This window comes from Tachysurus vachellii, chromosome 9 (assembly GCF_030014155.1).
Source record: "Tachysurus vachellii isolate PV-2020 chromosome 9, HZAU_Pvac_v1, whole genome shotgun sequence".
Lineage (NCBI taxonomy): Eukaryota > Metazoa > Chordata > Actinopteri > Siluriformes > Bagridae > Tachysurus > Tachysurus vachellii.
The window spans coordinates 7,933,767-7,952,361 of record NC_083468.1 but is presented as its reverse complement, the minus strand read 5'-3'; the positions used below and the strand labels follow the sequence as shown (position 1 = coordinate 7,952,361).

The window sequence follows — 18,595 nt, the reverse complement described above, 5'->3', positions numbered from 1 at the left end:
ATTCGAAAAGGCTTGGCGGAATCCGACGGGCCAGAAAGGGGTCTTATAGAGAAGAGGTGAGCATGAGCAAGGAAAGAGAGGCATAATCAAGATTTCAAATCGTAATCCTGCACTCCGCTTTGATCAAATGCTCTGCTCTTATCGCATTTAGGAGCATTCAGCATTTTTCACTGAATGCTCCAAAGGAGGTTCTCTTGATTTAAAAAAAAAAAAAAAAAAAAAGACTACTGTCATTCATTAGTGTGTCTTGACTATAGTAAGCTTTATAGCTTTCGCTGTTATAGATTCAGTTTACAAGGAATATGATGTCGTTTTTCTAGGAGATCAGTGAGAGGGTTCTGTAGTGGAGTGTTCTACTTTGGGTGCATAGCTAAAAAGAGAAAGAAAAACATAAGCGTGCATATAAACACTGATGGATTTCAACATCACACTGAATAAATGCGAATGCAAAGGTGTCAGCATTCATTAAAAATGTGTAACGTCTGTGTGTTATTTTCTGGCAAATTTGAAACCCACCACCAAAAATGTCCCCCTGTAAAATACCCAAATTGGGTGTGGGGGATTCAGTAGGGTAGGTTTCTGTATTTGACCTAGCTGTGATTTTTAAAAAATTTTTTTTTAGTTACATCAGATTTTTCATTTTAATAAGTTTTATACCTTTAGACTTTGAGGTTTTGAGGACATTTTCCTTTTTGATTTTCTTTTTATCAAATGTTACTTCATTATCCAAGACCTACACCAAGAAAGGTTTCTGTAGTGGGAGCTGTGACTTTTATAAAATGCGTCACTCTTACCAGAGGCAAAACCTGAAACTTCTGCCTGTTTTATTGTGCCTGTGTTTGTCTTTGTCTTTGTCATTCCACACTCCACAGTGATGTAAAAACTCAGGGCATTATCAATTTCTATTTTTTTATAAGTAGTTCTGTTTTAAGAACCTGTTAGGACCTGTTAATTCCACTGTCTATATTGTCTTAGTATGTATATTGTATATTATGGTTTACTCAAAGTGTCTTTTTTTTGTGAAGAATTGTGTGGAAAGTAGTGTTGTTGCCTCAAGTGATTGCTCTTTCATGTGTGTGAACTGCGGGTTTGTGTTTGTGTTTAAGGTTTGCTGAGAGCATTTAGAAAAATCATTGATAAAGAGCATCATTCATATCCTCTGCAACATGCTTTGGTTCTGAGGCTGCTGCCGCTATGGCAACTGAGATGAAAGGTGTATTTACAGCTCATCATGACCTTTCAGAAAAGGCTTTCTGATCTCGCATACACACGCACACACACACACACACACACACACACACACACATTGAGGTTGAGTTACAGAGCAACCCTCATGGGGAGGAATTGATGATGTAATCAAAAAGGAATTATTCATCCAAAACACACTGTCATGGAGAGACTAGAAAATATTATATCATCATGTTAAAAATTGCGTTTTCATCATGTCTTTCTTGATCTGTTAAGTGGGTGTGGTTAATCTTGGGCAAAGCTTTTATTTCCACACATGCTCTAATCACCCGTTCCGCCCATATGGCTTTCACTAAATCTGCTGATGTGCTTAATTTGTGTTCAAGGGCCCAACAGCTGCAACTTGGCTGTGTTGGGGCTTGAACCCTGATCGAAAATCCAGAGGCTTTAATGTTATGGCTAATTAGTGTATTTTAACCAATTATTAACACCTCTCATTAGTGATTGAGGCATCTCCGTTGTTGCTGTTTGGTGTCACGTTTGACTTGTTTGAGTACACTTCCAGGACACCACAGCTGAAATTCTTGGGGCAATGTTATACTTCTTTATTCCCTATATTCTCTTTTGGAAAAAAGGAAAGAATTTTTTTTTTATAGTAAATAATGTCTTTTTTTTTACCCTGGTAGTAACATGGTAATATGCTGTATACTCCTAAAATGTTCTCGAGATAATATAGCTATGGGTATCTTGATATTGCATTTTCATTCAGGATGATTGTGTAACGATTTTATTTTATGATTTTCAATGTAGTTTAAAAAGTGATCCTTCTTCATATTTATATAAAACAAGAGAACAGCATTTCCCAAATTAAAATGTTGTTTTTTTTTTTGTAAATATTGTGGAATTATAGAACTTATAGAAATTATAGTGTGCCATGGTGCTTCCTGAAGCATACATTGAACAATTATTTGCATGCTCAAAGTGCAGCACAGACTAGTGTTGTAAACATATACAGTAAGGCGAAGGCTGGTAACCTATAATAGGTTTACTTATATAAATTTAAAAACACGTTTGCAAATGTGATATTGATTTTTGCAACAGTTCACTAAACAAGAAGTTAAGTGACTTCCTTTCTATCCTTCACTAACCATAGGATCACTCCTGTCACTTCCTTTTTAGCAACATACAATGGCGTTTCTTTGAGTAGGCATTTATTAACGAATGGTTCGTGAAAGTGAATATCATCATAAATACCGTCATTTTCTTTATTCCTAAATGAATACGTATTTTGAATGACTCGTTTGAAAGAGCTCTGTGTGTGGGTATCTGGTGTTTTTCTAATTTTATAGTTAAGTAATAGCCATAAAGCGTACGTTGTTTTTAAGACTTCTGGAGAGAAGAACATACTACTTTAGGCCGTGAATCTGTGATCCTTGTCTTTTTTTCCTAAATTTGAAATGTCCTGGAAAAGTCCTGGAAAATGATCTCTGAAAAAGAGTGGGAACCCTGTTCCTGTGTCTCTGTACTTTGATTCCAGGAATGAAAATGGCTTTTCTAAGCGGATAATATATTAGCACCTCAATAATGACACTTTTCCCAAAAATAACTGAAGGCAATTTAGATGAAAATGATAAAAAAGAATAATAAAATTAATACCATGTCATTTGGTTTTCAGCCAAGGTTCCTATAACTGTGTGAGAAGAATGAACAGTATTTATAGTGTGTAGATTGCTTTTCTAGCATTCTGGTGCTGCTGAGTCACTGCGTTGTGTTTTGTTCCTGTATTCATAAGTATGTGTGGGTGCTGCTTATGAATCACTGCTCCAATGTAGCCTCCCTTTAACACAGATTATCATCAGGGTGCTGGAAAAACAGAGAATCTGAGAGAATCGCCTGATCTGGCATCCATTGGTCGAGCCTGTAGTGTAATCAGAATTCAGCTGCTCAGAGCGGCTGCTGCTGATCTGCTGCCTCTTATTAACGGCTGAGGAGAAAAGAGGAAGGCTGCATCTCTCTCTCTCTCTCCCCCTCTCTCCCTCTCTCTCTGTGACACTTGTTCTACCTGTGTGAGGGACTGAGACCACAGAAAGGCAACAAACACCCCCCCACACACACACAGTCCTTCCTTCAGATCTGAAGAAGCTGAGGACACTGAGAATCCAGAACATTGCTATACCGTCATCCTAAAAAAAAGGAGGCTAGTGATTGGTGACACAGGGACCCGGGGAGCAGCTCCCTGGGATGCTGCAGATGGTTCGGACCCTTGCGCAGTTCACCATTGCACTGGATGAGATGCAAGAGAACGGAGACAGCCCTAACGATGATGGTGGAGGGAATGCTGTTCGAGGAGGATCGGGAGCACCCGGAGATGAGTCTGACGGGAATAACGGGGTCACGATATGCCCCCAGAACATCACCGAGGTACAGCTAGATGCTGGCTATCACTCCATCCTGTGCAGTCAGCAATGATAGCATTAACAACATTGTTGTTAGTTACATGACCTTCTGTCATCTCTCACCTGTTGTTGTTGTTCTGCATTGCTTACTCTTTGACAGGGATGACTATTAGTAACCAGCAAGAAAAAAGCATTGATAGATCGGCAGTTACGCTTGTGTACCAGTGATCGCAAAAATGTACCTGTCTATAACTTTATTCTAGATAAGAATCTTCCCAATGGTGGAGAGTGGTCAAGAAAAAGACCCAAATCATCACACAACAGTGCAAACCGATTACACACATCTTTTAGCAATTAGGCTCATACAGAAAAATTTTCTTTTTTATTTTTTGCCCTGCATTATGTCCTCACACTTCAGCTTGCGTGTGAATTCTGCATGATTAATCCTCAATTTGTGCATGCCACAATCTTCCTAGTGCATGCATGCGAGTGGGTACCTGTCAGCGTGTGTGTTTACAACCCCACCCTACTCCAACACCCTGGTCTAAAGCGCTTTACTCACTTGTTTCTTGTAGAGCATGTCACTACCTAAACACAGCTGTTTGTATGAAATATGAGATTGTGATGTGATGTGTGATGTGACTTCAATAGTATAGTGATATTTTTTTTTTTGGGTGGGGGTGGGGGAAAATTACCAAACCAAAGCAATCTCTCAGTGCTGCTTTCAGGAGCAGGCTTTGTAGATAAGCATAATTTTTGGCTGAGAAATAATTTCTTTGCAGTAGAACATAATCGTTTTTACTATTCAAGAGGAAAATTAAAAAAAACAAAAAACAGACCATCTGTTGCTCTGAACATGCTAAATTAACACAGACCATGGGGTGAACTATGCATGAACTTTTTAACATTCTGACTTCTCAAAAAACAGAACACTGCTTGCTTGCTGACTAATTTACTGTAATGATTTTTGACTAATGTACTTGCTGATTGTGGAGATTTTAAGGAAAAAGAAGCAGGAAGTTGAAATTGGAAGCATTGCCTATGATGGGTATATTGTTCTACTCCCTACAGCAGCATCTGAGGAGGGATTCTTAACACTCTAACTGATAATCTGCACAAATGGGATTACTCGTCAGTGCGTTGACGTAGGAAGTGGAACCGGAAAGAAGAAGAGATGGGATTTTGCTTTCATTAACCACTGTGTGATTCTCTAACACAAAGCCATATTCCTTTACCCTTCCAAAACTTCCCTTGATACTGCTCTCCGCATAGCTTGTCTTGCTTTAAACCTGAATATTCTTATTTATAAGATTAATAGCTAGCAGAAGGACTCAAGCATTTCTAACAAATAATGTACAATGAGAGTCTGAGGGAAATAGAAGTTATTTTTGTTAATGCATTTGTTTTTTCCCTCATTCTTATCATTCTTTTTTCAGTCACTCCTACTCCTTTCTCTATGCGCTCCTCCGGACAAAAATAGCCAGCTGTCGTGCGACCGGCGTGAACACAGTGATATTAACTGAACTAGATTCACAACATCAGAAAGCAACATATTCATAAAAACACATTTTTATTCGACCTAGCATAGTTCAAAATGATTAGTTTTTATTTCAGAGGCAATTTTCAAAATGTCTTACAAATGAGACAGAACTGAGGAGGCGACAGTGGTTGTCTGGCAGTTCTATGGCAGTTCTATGGTATCTATTTTCAGCTTTCTTTACTGGTTTAGTGGTTAACAGTTTTGCCTCATCCTGCCAGGGTTGTATTGGTTTGATTTCCATCCTTGCCCTGTTCACATGCAGTTTTTATGTTTTTCCTGTGTTTTAGGGGTTTCCTCAAAGTCCTCCAGTTTATTCCCCCAGTCCAAAGACATGCGTTGTAGGCTGATCTCGAAATTGTACAGAGTGTATGTATGAGGGTGTGTTTGACTATGCCCTGCATATGGTTTGTACCCCATACAGGGTATCTTCTACCTTGCACCCCAAGTCCCCTTGGGTAGACTCGAGATTGTTATTCCCCTGTTTAGCATAAGTGATGAGAATGAATTGATGTCACACTGGTGCCAAAGGATAGTGAAAAAGGAAATATCTACTATATACATTTTTTCCTTTAGAAGCCTACACATTCTAAAGTCCTTACAGAGATCACATTATATAAACAAGGAGCCAGTTTAATGAACACGGCTGTAAAAACAGTCAGTCATGCCTGTAGATTATGTTTTAATCGATAACCTGCTAACTACGTGTGTTTTTCTGAGGCACTGACTGTCGTACTTTAGCCAGGTCCTTGGATACATTCCACAGCGAAAAGCGTATAAAGCTAATAGATTCCGTCTGCTGTGGATGCTCCAACATGGACACCCTAAAGTACGGTTCCTTTTTGAGTCTGGTTCCTCTTAAAGTTTCTTCCTCATGACGTCTCAGAAAGTTTTCCCCTCAATGCCATCACTTCGGTCTCGCTCATTAGAGATGTAAAACTACATCTGGATTTCTATAAAGCTGCTGTGGGATACTGTTAAAAATGCTACAGGAAAAGAATTGAATCAAATCTGCAATTGTGGTATTCATGTAAGAGAGGTCAGATTGATCGAGTCAAGAGAGATAATAGGCTCCTGTTTTATGTAGTAGCTATATGACATGAAGATTGATTTGATCATTTTTTGTCTTTGAGTGGAGTCAATTTATTATTTCCAATTTTTATTTATTAATTCCAATTTTTTTTGCTTTTGACTTCTCTGAGTAACTATACTTTAACTTCTAGGTGAGGTACTGTGTAAAAGAGGGATTACTGTAGTTTCCAGAGCAATTTATTAAAATTGACCATGTGAATGGTTTCCCAAGCCACCAACATATGTTTTCAGTTGTCCAGCTCATTGAATTGTTTTGCAGTGAAGCAAATCGACAAGGATTGACATTTTACTACTACTAAGTGCTTTGTAACATTTGGCTACACATAGACACTTTTCAGTAGTGTGGAATCCTATACCTTTTTATGTCTGACTGGGAGTAATATTGATTTTCTAATCTTTTAATTGATAGGAGGGTAACTGCCCTGGTCTCAGACCAGCACTTTCTTCCAAATCACCAGCCTTGTTATGACCATTAATTACCGAGAAAAGAGTTTAGATTGAAATGACCCAAAGGGGTGAAATAGATCCGCATACTACACACATTCTCTTGTTTACGCCAATGTCTGTGTTATGTAACATCATTGAATAACAGAAAATTGACAACCAGTTCCAGGGAAAAGGTCCTCTATCTGTTTTTTTTGTTCTCATAAACATCACTGGTATGATTAAGAGATGGAGAACACAAGGGAAGGGATCGACGAGAGGTTCTGTGACCTTGGATCAAGGGGATGAAAGGGGTTTATTTGGCAGTCAGGAGCAGCAGCAGCAGCATGGCGTCTTCTATAGCGCTGTATCTAGGGACACTAGTCACAGAGACGAAAGGATGGAGTGACGACAGCAGACTGCGATGCGAGCAAGTCGAGAGGAGGAGGGGTTTGGAAAGCTGCTGTCTGACCCAGGTGCTAGGCAACTAGCTTCGCATGATCCCGAATCACTCTCTTTTCTCTGCTTTCTGCCATCATTTTGAGTAATCAGCACATTGATTATCAGATCATTAATGAACATTTTTATCAGATCATTAATGAACATCTTAATTTTTCTGTCAGGTGTAACAGTAAGACAATAATGACAGAATAATTTGCATGAATTTGAACAAGAGCAGGTTCCTGTTGGTTTTCTTGTCTTTTTTGTTGCTAGTTAAATGACTCCATTTTTATATAGTCCTGACGGTTAAACAAATGGGAGAAATTTGAGGTTATTTGACACCTGTTGCTGGTGATGGATACAGCAGACAGTTTAAAAGTGTTTGTGCATGTGTGTGCACTTTATTGGAGCTGTAAAGGTTGTAGAAGTTGGCAGAAGTACTAAGTATTGCCGGATCACTCTGCATCCCCGAAACCTCCAGCAGAGAACACTTCAGAAGGAAATGAGATCTCTCCAAGGCCTTCATAAGAGAACCAGACATCGGCTTCACCATGCCAACAAAAACCCATCAAAGACAGCCAGCAAAGAGCCGTGTTTGGTATCTTGCTGGGCTTTTGGATTTAAGCCTCCAGGGCTATGAAGAGCTAAGCTGGATGAGTCATGGTCTGAAGGGTCAAGAGGACACCATGCTCTGTAACACAGCCAGCTGTGCGGAGGACTGAATTTCAAGACTAAATAATGTGCCCACTGGTGATCATCAGTTTGAGGATTGGCTATTAACATTATGGGCTCCAGCAGGAGGCCTGGCTCAGGGGTAATTACACTCTGCAATTAACTGAAGTCAATCCATTTACCAGCATTAAACTTTGTTACTCTGTCAGAAGCAGCTGACAGAATATTTTTTTTTAAACTTGACCCACATTTCAATTTTCCCATATATAAATATATATATATATATATATATATATATATATATATATATATATATATATATATATATATATGTGTATATAGATATATAGATAGATAGATAGATAGATATAATAAACTTTTTTATAGTTATATAGCCTGTATGTGAAGATTCCTTGTTTGTTTTTATGTTAAAGTATGGAAGTGTGTGAAGATTGCGTTACTACATTAGCTTCACAACTCCAGTGGTGCAAACATGGAACATCAAATATGTCTTTGTTGGCTGATAGCAGTGTTTTAAAGGAAACCTGAATGCAATCTGTCAGCAGTAGTCTTTATAATTTATGTACCTGAATCAAGCCTATCATATTATTCTTGTAGGCAAAATATTTTGACTACAAATGCCTGTGCCATATGTCAGTGGCTTTCCTGAGTTTTCACCCAGGTCGAGCATATAGACATTATAGCATGGACAAATCAGATGCTATTATCAACATTCGGGAGGTGGTGTAGATATAAGCTTTCAGTGATCTTAAAGAGTATTTAAGATCTCACCCATGCTTCTCTTAAAAAATTAATAACTCTTTGAGTTGAGATGTTTAAATCTGCTGTATGCATATTTAAAATTCATAAAGCCAGAAATCTGTGCACCAGAAATCCATCCATCTTTTCTTGCTGTTCTTGGCTGTTTCAGCCATTTCTATCAACTAATTAGTTCTCTGCTTTTTCTTTTTTTATTTCTGTCCTTTCTCACTTATGTTAACACGGTTCAATGTAGGACAACACATGAGGTGCGTTAGCTTATTAAAGGAAACAAAAATATCCCCCATTTCTCTGTTCCAAGCTGTTCTTTTTCTCCTCTAGGTCACATTGTGACCTGCTTTTTCACAGAACTTAAATTGGACTTCACTTCTGTGGAATATAATTGCTTTTTAATTAAATCAGAGCCTTTTATGTGTATAAGTAATATAAACCTACAAATCTCATTTGAACTTACATAAGCCGGGTAAATAGTGCTTTCAGTATATGTGTTGATGAGTCAGATCTTCTTATGAGGTCTTTGCGCTGTTTATGTGGAGTGTTCAGCATACAAGTCTGAATTGTTACAACAGAGGTGAAACAATGTAGTAGGTGGTGAGGATCACTTAGAGGATCACCGGGACTTTAGCCACACTGTAGGACTTACCATTCAGACAGTCTCAGTAAAATATTCAAATGTGTTTTTCCTATACTGTGCTATTGAACACTTTTCATATTACACACACTTTACTACGTTGAATCTTAAGTTTGTACAATGCCTTCGGTGGAAAATGTGCACCAGAAAAGTGTTTGTCTTTAGGCTGTAAATGTGCCTTGATTATTTTGTGTAGTATTGAGATATGACTTGTAAGTAAGAATTTTATTGTATTTTCTGTGCACATGACTATAAAAAACTTTGACTTGTATTAGAACAAATGCATTATAGAGTCCCTCAGGGATTTCATGATAGCAGAAATTAATGTAATAATAATATTTGTGGGCCAAGAAGTGGGGTGTGATGTCATCAAAATGCTCATTCAGCAGAGGTCCTCTTTGACTCATGTGCATCAAACATGTGTACAGCTATCATAAAAAGTACTTACTGTATGTATGTCTTCACTGGTAGAAATTTAGTGGAAAACTAAACTAAAAATTCCCCAATTTACTTTTTTTTTCTGGGTGGGTGGGATTTCAAGCTTTTTGTGAACGCAACAGTCACCAAAAAAAATAAATAAATAAATCTCAGTCCCTGAAATCCTGTAGGAACTGTTTCAATTTTCGGGATTGGCATAGACTGGTTTCTCTTCCTGCCTTTTCTACTTTACGTTTTCTCCCTATTTTTATTGCCTTAACATTTCAACAGTTGAATATTTAAGCCATGTATGTTTGTGATGTTTGTATATTTAAGCCATGTATGTTTGTGATGTTTGTATTTTCAGATTGCCATGCTAATGAAGTTAACAAGTAAAAGTAACATTTAGCATTGTGCTAACTGTAAGAGTTATGAGCTGTTGGTTATCAGACAGACACTGTATGACCCTGATATTTTAAAAAAGCTAAGCTAAAAAACAGTAACAGCCATTTTGAAGTAAAATCACACTTTTTCCCTTAGAAACATGTATAATTGCACACAAACATCAGACTCAGCTGTGGCTTTTTGAATTCGGAAACACATCAGAGTTGTGTGTGTATGTGTGTGATGATTTCGGCATGGCATTTGTACTGTAAGCTATGAATGTTAGCTACATTTGAGGTGTAGCAACACTGAAAAACAAAGCATGCTAAATACAAATATTGACTATATTTGGCCAAAGTGGAATTTCTCTCTCTCTCTCTCTCTCTCTCTCTCTCTCTCTCTCTCTCTCTCTCTCTCTCTCTCTCTCTCTCTCTCCCTCTCTCTCTCTCTCTCTCTCTCCCTCTCTCTCTCTGATGAAAATGTAAATGCTTGGTCGTGCTCAATCACATCTTGTAGGAAGCATGCAGATTTTTGGCTCTGTGTGCAGATATGACTGCGTAAACAGGAAACTCTTATTTTGATTAGAGACAAGCCAGTTCACATCATTGCAACGTTTGCGTGTTTGAGATCTGACTTTGTTTGTGTCCCCATGTTGCTGTGTGGTTTTGCCATGCACTGTGTATCTGTATGATTTTAAAATACTGTATAACATAACAGCACATTTTATATATATTTACATTCTACTTTTTTATATTCTACTGTAAATAGTAGCAACTATCTTCACAGCTACCTGTACAGCTAGATGTTTTAGCTACAACACTTTTGGAATATAACAGCTTGCTGTACAGCTATTTGTTTTTAGCTAATATACTTTTAGAATATAATAGCTAATTGTTTTACCTAATATACTTTGAATTGTATGAATATATTTGGAAATATAATGACACCAAGCATAAATTATGCTATAGTCTAGATCTATACTCATCTTGCTCCTGCAGTTAAATAATTTATTTTAGTTCTGCATAAAAGAATGAGATAATGGCGTCATTGTAAGACTGTAGTCTTATCATGGTGCATACCATTTAGGAGTTCTTTCTCAGCTAGTTAGCAGCAAGCTAAAAACATAAGATGGTTTACAAATGACATAAGATGGTCCGCTCACAAATTAATTGTTTGAAGACCATAAGTTACAGTGATAAGCTAGCTAGGTTGTGTAATATTGGCTAACTGCAGTGACTGATTTTATTTAGTTAATACATTTATTACTTTATACCCTAAGGTCAGAAATATTTTAGCAGACTTCCTTGCTAGATTAGCCCTCTATATTTAACGTTATTTGTAACATAAAGCTAGCCGTCAGTCACTAGCTAAATGTTTAATCATATATTATCAGCTGTGTGATATCATCAAATATTCAATAATTTAAAAAAAGGGACAGGGACAGCAACTTTACAGGAGAGCCAAGCTTTATTGTATACAATTATAGAAGAGAAATGATTTGTAACAACACTATCCGGTGTCACCCAGATGAGGATAGGTTCCATAGTAAGTCTGGCTTCTCTCACAGGTTCTTCCTCTTGTCACATCAGGGAGTTGTTTCCTTGCCACCATCAGCTCTGGCTTGCTCATGGGGAATAAATTTAAATTTTATATCTGGATTTCTGAAAAGCTGCTTTGTGATAAAAAGCACTGAGTGTGTGAGTGTGTCATAATTTGATGTCTCAATGCATTGTGTCTCGCTGCAGGATATGAGAAGACATGTCATGATGACTCTACTGGACACTGAACAGTCATATGTGGACTCTCTGAGAACGCTGATTCAGGTACAGAAGCTCTATTTACAGCATATCTCTCTCTTTTTCTCTCTCTTGATAGGTCCCTTCCGTCTCTACTCATCTATCTCTTATTCTCTTCTTCTTTCTCTCCCCTTTTCTTTGTCACAAGGATGCAAGTTACCCTCTTTGACACTCCATGCTATGTAACAGTTTACTTTGATGTGTGTGTGTGTATGTATGTATGTATGTATGTGTGTGTGTGTGTGTGTGTGTGTGTGAGAGAGAGAGAGAGAGAGAGAGAGAGATAAAGAAAGCCGCCCGTCCATGCTGAGGTGTTCCCGACCCACAGGCTCTTTCAGCATGTGTATCACTGTCGCGTCGCCATGACTACGGCGGGTTTGGCCCGAGATGCTGCGGCAGTAAAACGGTTCCCATCAGTGCACAATTGCAGCAGCTATTAGTGGCCTCGCACTGTTTATCAGCTTTAAATCAGCCCTGTGCACAACGACACTCAGCTTAAACATTAAATAGAGCTCACGTGGAAAGTTACTTACAAAGGAAAAATGAATCATTTTGTTCTGAAAGGTTTTTTGTTGAACCAGTTGCATCGGCCAGATGGTTTTGTCTAGAAAATCCTATTCATGTTTGTATTCATTAATTGTCCTTTTTGCTTCTCCTGGTGGGGGTTATTATGTCGAATCCAGGCATTCCTCTCAATGACAACAGATTCCAACTCTTTCTTGTAGATCCTTTAATATTCCCAAACCTAACAGTAAGCTATACCTCCAGTGGGTCCTGGGTATGTCTTGTGGCCTTAATCCATTTGGAAATGCGTGATAATGCATAGTGAATTGACCAGAAGGCACTTTATAAGGTGCCCAAAGCCACCTTAACTGCTCCTTGGAGGAGGAGTGGCAACAGTCCAAAGCTGTCCTGTATTCAACAAGGAAAAATACAATTCTAGCCCAAAAAATAATCACTCTATATCCCACTGCACCAACTGATTCTATCCAAGATTCAAGATAGAAAGCTTGTACAATAGCTGGCACATAGTCCAGTTAAATAGATGTGTCAACTGTGACGACTGCATAGAAACAACAAAAAGTCTATACAACCAGAAAACAATATAGAATGGGTGTGAGGTAAGGAGTGCAAGATGACACATCCAAGAGCATTCCAAAATATGTATCTATGTATGTACATATGTCAAGTCAAGTAAAGAAGCTTTTGTTGTCATTTCAACCACATGTAGCTGATGCAGTACATAGTGAAAATAAACAAAGTTCTTTTAGGTCCATGGTCCTACATAAGACAAGACAGAGCCACATAGAGCAACACAGAGCTAAGGACTGAAGTAAGCTGTCCTAGCCACATAAAGTGCAAAGTATGTATAAAGTGTCCAGTACATGTGCAATGTAGGAGATGTATAGTGGTGCTGAGTGTGTGTGCTAGAAGCTGAAGTAGTGATCAGATGTCTTATGGGAATGAGCTTTCAATCCAGGTTCTTTGTTGTCCTCCCAAAAACATGCTAGGATTTTGATTGAAGACTGGAAATTGCCCCTGAGTGTAAGTTTGTATGAATGTATGCTTGCATGGTACCCTGGGATGGACTAGTTTCCCATTTCAGGTATATTCTTCCTGCCAGTGTTCACAGGATAAAATGCATTATTGGACGAAATGCTTTTACTCATCATTCGTTTTCATCATTCTATATATTTTTTTTTCTTTATATTTTTGGAAATTTGTAGTATTTACCATGTTTGCCTAGCCTGCAAGGTAGGGGGTTTGACACCCTTTCACATGTTCTCTGTGTGCTCTGGGGGTTTTCACTGGGTATTCCCCCATTCTAAAGACATACATTGTAGGCTCTGTGAGGTTGTGCTGTTTGAGACACTGTGCTGTGCTTCTGATAGGTTTTCTCATTCACCAATGCGTCAAGGGAGAAATTTTCTGTAATCACAGACTCTGCCAGAACTGATGCTGAACATCTGTTTTACGCAGCTTCTGTAATTCAGAAACTGTAATTCAGTAAGTATACTAGTTTACTAGTTAAAGATAACCAAACTTAGCCAAAGTAATCTACTGTTAGCAAATGTTATCCTAGTGAGTTGAAAGTTAATCTGCCTACAACATGCATCAAATTTCTTCTCACCCACCTTCTAAAGTAAACTTCCCCTGAATGTCCAGACTGCTGAGTCATGTTTGACTTGTATACTATGATACACCACTATACAAAGTGTGCTCTGTTTTCTTACCTCTACTAACTCCCACACAAACTCCTCCCTATCAGGGATTTAAACTTAATGGCATCCTTAGGGGGATTTCACACCAATTTATCTGTGCAAGTGAGAGAAGTATTTGTTACTTTTGTTTCATTTGGTTTAGTTTCACAAACAAAAAACTTGTTTGTAGTGTTGAAAATCTGTTCATATAACTCGGTTTTAATTGTTTCATGCTATAAATGTACAACACAAAACCAAAAACTGCCAAACAAACTAACTAAGTGACTGAAATCCAACTAGTGAGGGAATGTCATGAGTGTAACCAAATGATAACAGTAAACTATTGAGATTAAAAAAGTAAATGTTAAAGCTATTAAGTGAAAGATAAGTACTCGCAATTTTGGGAGAAGGCTAACTAGCAAACACAAATTAGTGAGTGAAAGTATTAGTGGAAACTAATTAGTGAGCAAATATTAACCTAGTGAGCAAAGTAAACTAATGAGCAAAATCTAGCAAGTGGAATGTAACCTAGCATAAGCAAAGCTAACCTAGCAGGTTAAATGCAGTCTGAGCAAAAAACTAGCAAACAAAACTGCAAACAAAAATCAGACATATTGCGTCACTTTATGTGACAATGGGGTATCTGTAATTTGGTCATTTAATTTAACAAACAATTTGTTTGATAGAACAGTCATGCTTGCATTTAAGTCTGAGCCAGTGAAGTAGCAGCCTGGGACAGAAACATGTTAATCATGTCTTATTAGAATATTATGCCCCACCCTTCTAGACTATTTGTTCATATGCTTTAGCATGAAAGGAAGAGGGTGAATAAAAACGAATAAGAAAGGCAATCCAAGAGTTTTTTATTTATTTATTTATTGTTTTTATGATTATTTTATCAAAAGAAAATTTTTAAATAAAACAGTTTCATTATTTTTTTAATATAATTTTGGCACTCATTTTATGGACTATATGTATGCTTTCACACTCATAAAAATCATCTTTATGAATTCGAAAAACAAGTAATAAATGTTTAATGAGGAAACACTAGAGTACTAATGAAACGCTGCATTATTTATTATCCATGGAGGCTCGTACCAGAAACCCCCCCGAAGCCCATTTTTACTCTAAAGCTAAAATGTATTAATTTATTTTTTATGATCAATAAAGATTCAAAATGATTGCCTGTGATTGTAAGCATATTTGCTGAGTGTTGTTCATTCATAATAAAACTATTACAACAAATAGATATGCTTTAATTATAATTTATTTTGGAGATTACATCAGTGTAGATGTCTTATTGTGTACATATCTGAGCATGTCGTCACCATGGTTTGACACTGTACACCGGGGTTCCAGTCTGTCAGAGGAATGGAAATCGACTGAACAGCATTTTCAATCAGCATGAACTAATTAATTATTTAATATTAGTTGCAAGTCTGATATAAAATTAGTCAGGACACTTTTGGCTTTCAGTGTTTTTCTCTCTGTTGGGATAACCTTACACAGAATATTAGTGGTTGAAGATAACACCTTCAGATTTTAGATGCTTGGATTTGATATCAATAAGCTAGCTAAAACATAAATACTTATGAAAAACCTAAACATTTTTGTCCGTTAATCGCCACTGTCGAGTGTGACATGACAAAGACAAGGCTGTTTATGCCACCCTTTTACTCTTGTAACCGTTCCAATAAGTTTCTCTTTTTTATATGTATATATAAATAATAAATTAAAAAAGAAAAAAATTGGACACCCTATTAAATATTCGGTTCTTTTTAAGAAATGTCAGTGTGTCAATTTTTTATCTTCTTTTAAGATAAAAGGAAAAAAGTTAGAACAAAGCATCCCCTATCCGTAACACGTCCACCTTTATGTTTCATAGTTGGTATAAAGTTCTTTTTCTGAAATGCTGTATTTGGTTTACGTCAAAGATTCTTTCTGTTATTGTCTCAAAATAATTAAATTTTAGACTTATCTGTCCAAAGCACATTATTCCAGATGTCTTGGCCTTTGTCTCTGTGTTCTTTTGCAAACGTCAGTCTTGTCCTTTTCCTCCTTGCACACCTTTCATGATAAAGTTGTGCAGTCTCTTTCTGACTGGAGATTCATGCACTTTGAGATCAACTGGAGCAAGAGCTTGCTGTAGGTCCCGTGTTAATATTTTTGGGGTTTTGGTGCATCTTGTAGTCTGCTCTTGGGGTGAATTTGCTCTAATGGCCAGACCTGGCCATGATGGCAGTTGTTTTAAATGTTGTAAATGAAATTCCGGACAGTGGAATGGCTGCTTAGAAATTCTTTTAAGATATTTTTAACTGACCATGGTGAAATCTCTCACTTCAACAATTAAGAGCAAACCAAACTAAATATCTGAGGTTTAAATAAGACAAGCATTCTTCAAAATGCTCTAAAGATGTTCTAAAGATTTAAACCTGATGTGATCATTTTATACAATTTAAATACAAATAAATGTGGGGGTGTCCTTACTTTTCCCTCACAAGAAATAGGATTTGTTATAAATTACATTTTACAGATTATTTTAAAATAATTTCTTTGCTTTTTTGTTTAGTTATATTACTTAAATCTTCGAATATTGTTAAAATGAAGATCAAATGCCTATATGTATAACTATTTTAAAAAAAGGCTTTCATAGGGTGTAAATTGTTTTTCATGGGATTTAATTTTTTCACATGACTGTATATTTGTATGTATTAATTCTTGTTTGACCTCTAGATTTGTATTTAAAAAACTTCTTAAAATGTTAAAGTATATACAGTATGCTGCCATCACTAATTCAGCCTATAGATATGACTGTGGTAAATAGTGCATCTTCCGTTGGCCATTGCAGAGCTACCTGAAGCCACTTAAGCAGTCAGATAACCCGCCGCTCTGCGACCCGTCTCTAGTAGACGAGATGTTCTACCAGATCCCGGAAATCCTGGAACACCATGAGCTTTTCCTGGAGCAGGTGATCAGCTGCGTTAACGACTGGCATGAGCGCCAGACCATAGGCGACCTCCTCGTTCAGTCGGTGAGTATGAGACACTTTCCCTGACAAAGGGGTCAGAACTTGTTCCTTGCTTGTATGTTTTTGTTGTTTATTTGTCCCTAGCAGTAGGGCGGTCTTAAAATCATTTAATTATGTTATCATCTTGATTTTGCTTTAAAAAATTTGTGAAACTTGAATTGGTGAAATTGCATGCACATAATTCTTCCTTAAAACTATTACCGGTGAAGACATGTATGTAATTATTTCTGTCATGTAACTAATTCTGTGATAGCTGTAGTCCTGTTCAGCACACATGAATGTAAGTGGGCTTTAGCTGAATGCGGGTAGTGATAACATCTGGGAAAATCTTGAGCAATGCTAACTTCCTGAAGGAACTGGTTGTTGAAATATCAATGGGAATACTTCACCTCTGTGTAGACCTCATGTCCTTAAGAACCTAGTCATGTCTCTCATTCTCATACTAGCTTAGATTTCAACCTTTCTATCAAAAACATTTCTTTTTCTATCCTGTTGTATTCACTTAATTCGAATGCGTACATCAGTTTGCATTCGATTTAATGTAGTTGTGGTAGCCTAGTGGTTAAGGTGTGGGACATACCATGTCCAACAAATTGCCATTGCTGGGCTCAATGTATTTAAAAAAAAAAGGGTATGAGGTAACTTAGTGGTTAAGTCAATGGACTACTGATCAGAAGGTCATGAGTTTGAGTCCCAGTTCCACCAAACTATCACTGCTGGTCCCCTGAGCAAGGTTGTTAACCCTCAATTGCTCAGTTGTATAAAATGTCACTCTGGATAAGGGTGTCCGCTAAATGCCAGAAATGTAAATTAAGTAACATTGAGCTCATACCTGAGGTGAGACTCAAACCTATTACTCTGGTGTTCGCAGTAGCCGTATTACCACTGCGCTATTCTACCATGCGTGTATTAACTGCTGAAATGTAATACTGTAGATATAGGTCCCGTCAGTGCCAACATCCTCATGAGGTTTCACAGTGTAACTGGATTACTTTAATATTGCAATAATTGATCAAGCTAACTAAGAAACCTAGTATTTACTTTTAGTGTAAACAAAGAAATGTTGTTTTTATGTAAACTGTATGTAATATTTGTTTGCACCATGTGTCTAATATTGAAGCCAGCATTTCCACTAATTCAGAGCAGCTTTTGTTTGGTGCAGATGTTGAAATGTCATGTGGTGTGATGTGGATGTATTATGAGGCTTATATGCTCAGTAGAGGCCCCTAGTGGTCAATATACATGGGACTATACAAGTTGTTTTGTAAGGCTAAAGGTATGTGGTCACCTGCCCTTCACCCACATATGCAACAAATTTGAAAGCATGCAGTTGTCTAGAATGGTTTTGTAGGCAGTAGTCTTAAGATTTAATTTAATATAACTTTGAGGTCTCGTCTGACAATGTCTTTGTGTGCAAAGTGAGGTTAAGGTTGGTGTAAACTGGGGAAACTGGAACACTAACTGTGTACAAGTCCTTCTTGTCTGTTGTCACTAATAGTCTTGTGGCTGAACAGCCATGTTCTCAAATCTGGTATAAAGCATTCCCAGTAGAAGGGAGGTTATATTATAACAGCAAAGGACTGAAGAATCTGGAATGAGATATTCAACA

At 37.4% G+C, this 18,595-nt stretch overlaps 1 protein-coding gene across 2 annotated transcripts in view; it reads left to right on the top strand.

Moving 5' to 3' along the window:
* The window catches only part of LOC132851026 (rho guanine nucleotide exchange factor 17-like), a 97,035-nt gene that overhangs the window by 56,134 nt on the left and 22,306 nt on the right, over positions 1 to 18,595 (top strand). For both annotated transcript variants that reach the window (XM_060877576.1, XM_060877575.1), the window contains 2 exons: positions 11,707 to 11,784; positions 16,807 to 16,989. In XM_060877576.1, coding sequence (XP_060733559.1) covers positions 11,707 to 11,784; positions 16,807 to 16,989 — 261 coding nt within the window. The remainder of the gene's footprint in view (positions 1 to 11,706; positions 11,785 to 16,806; positions 16,990 to 18,595) is intronic.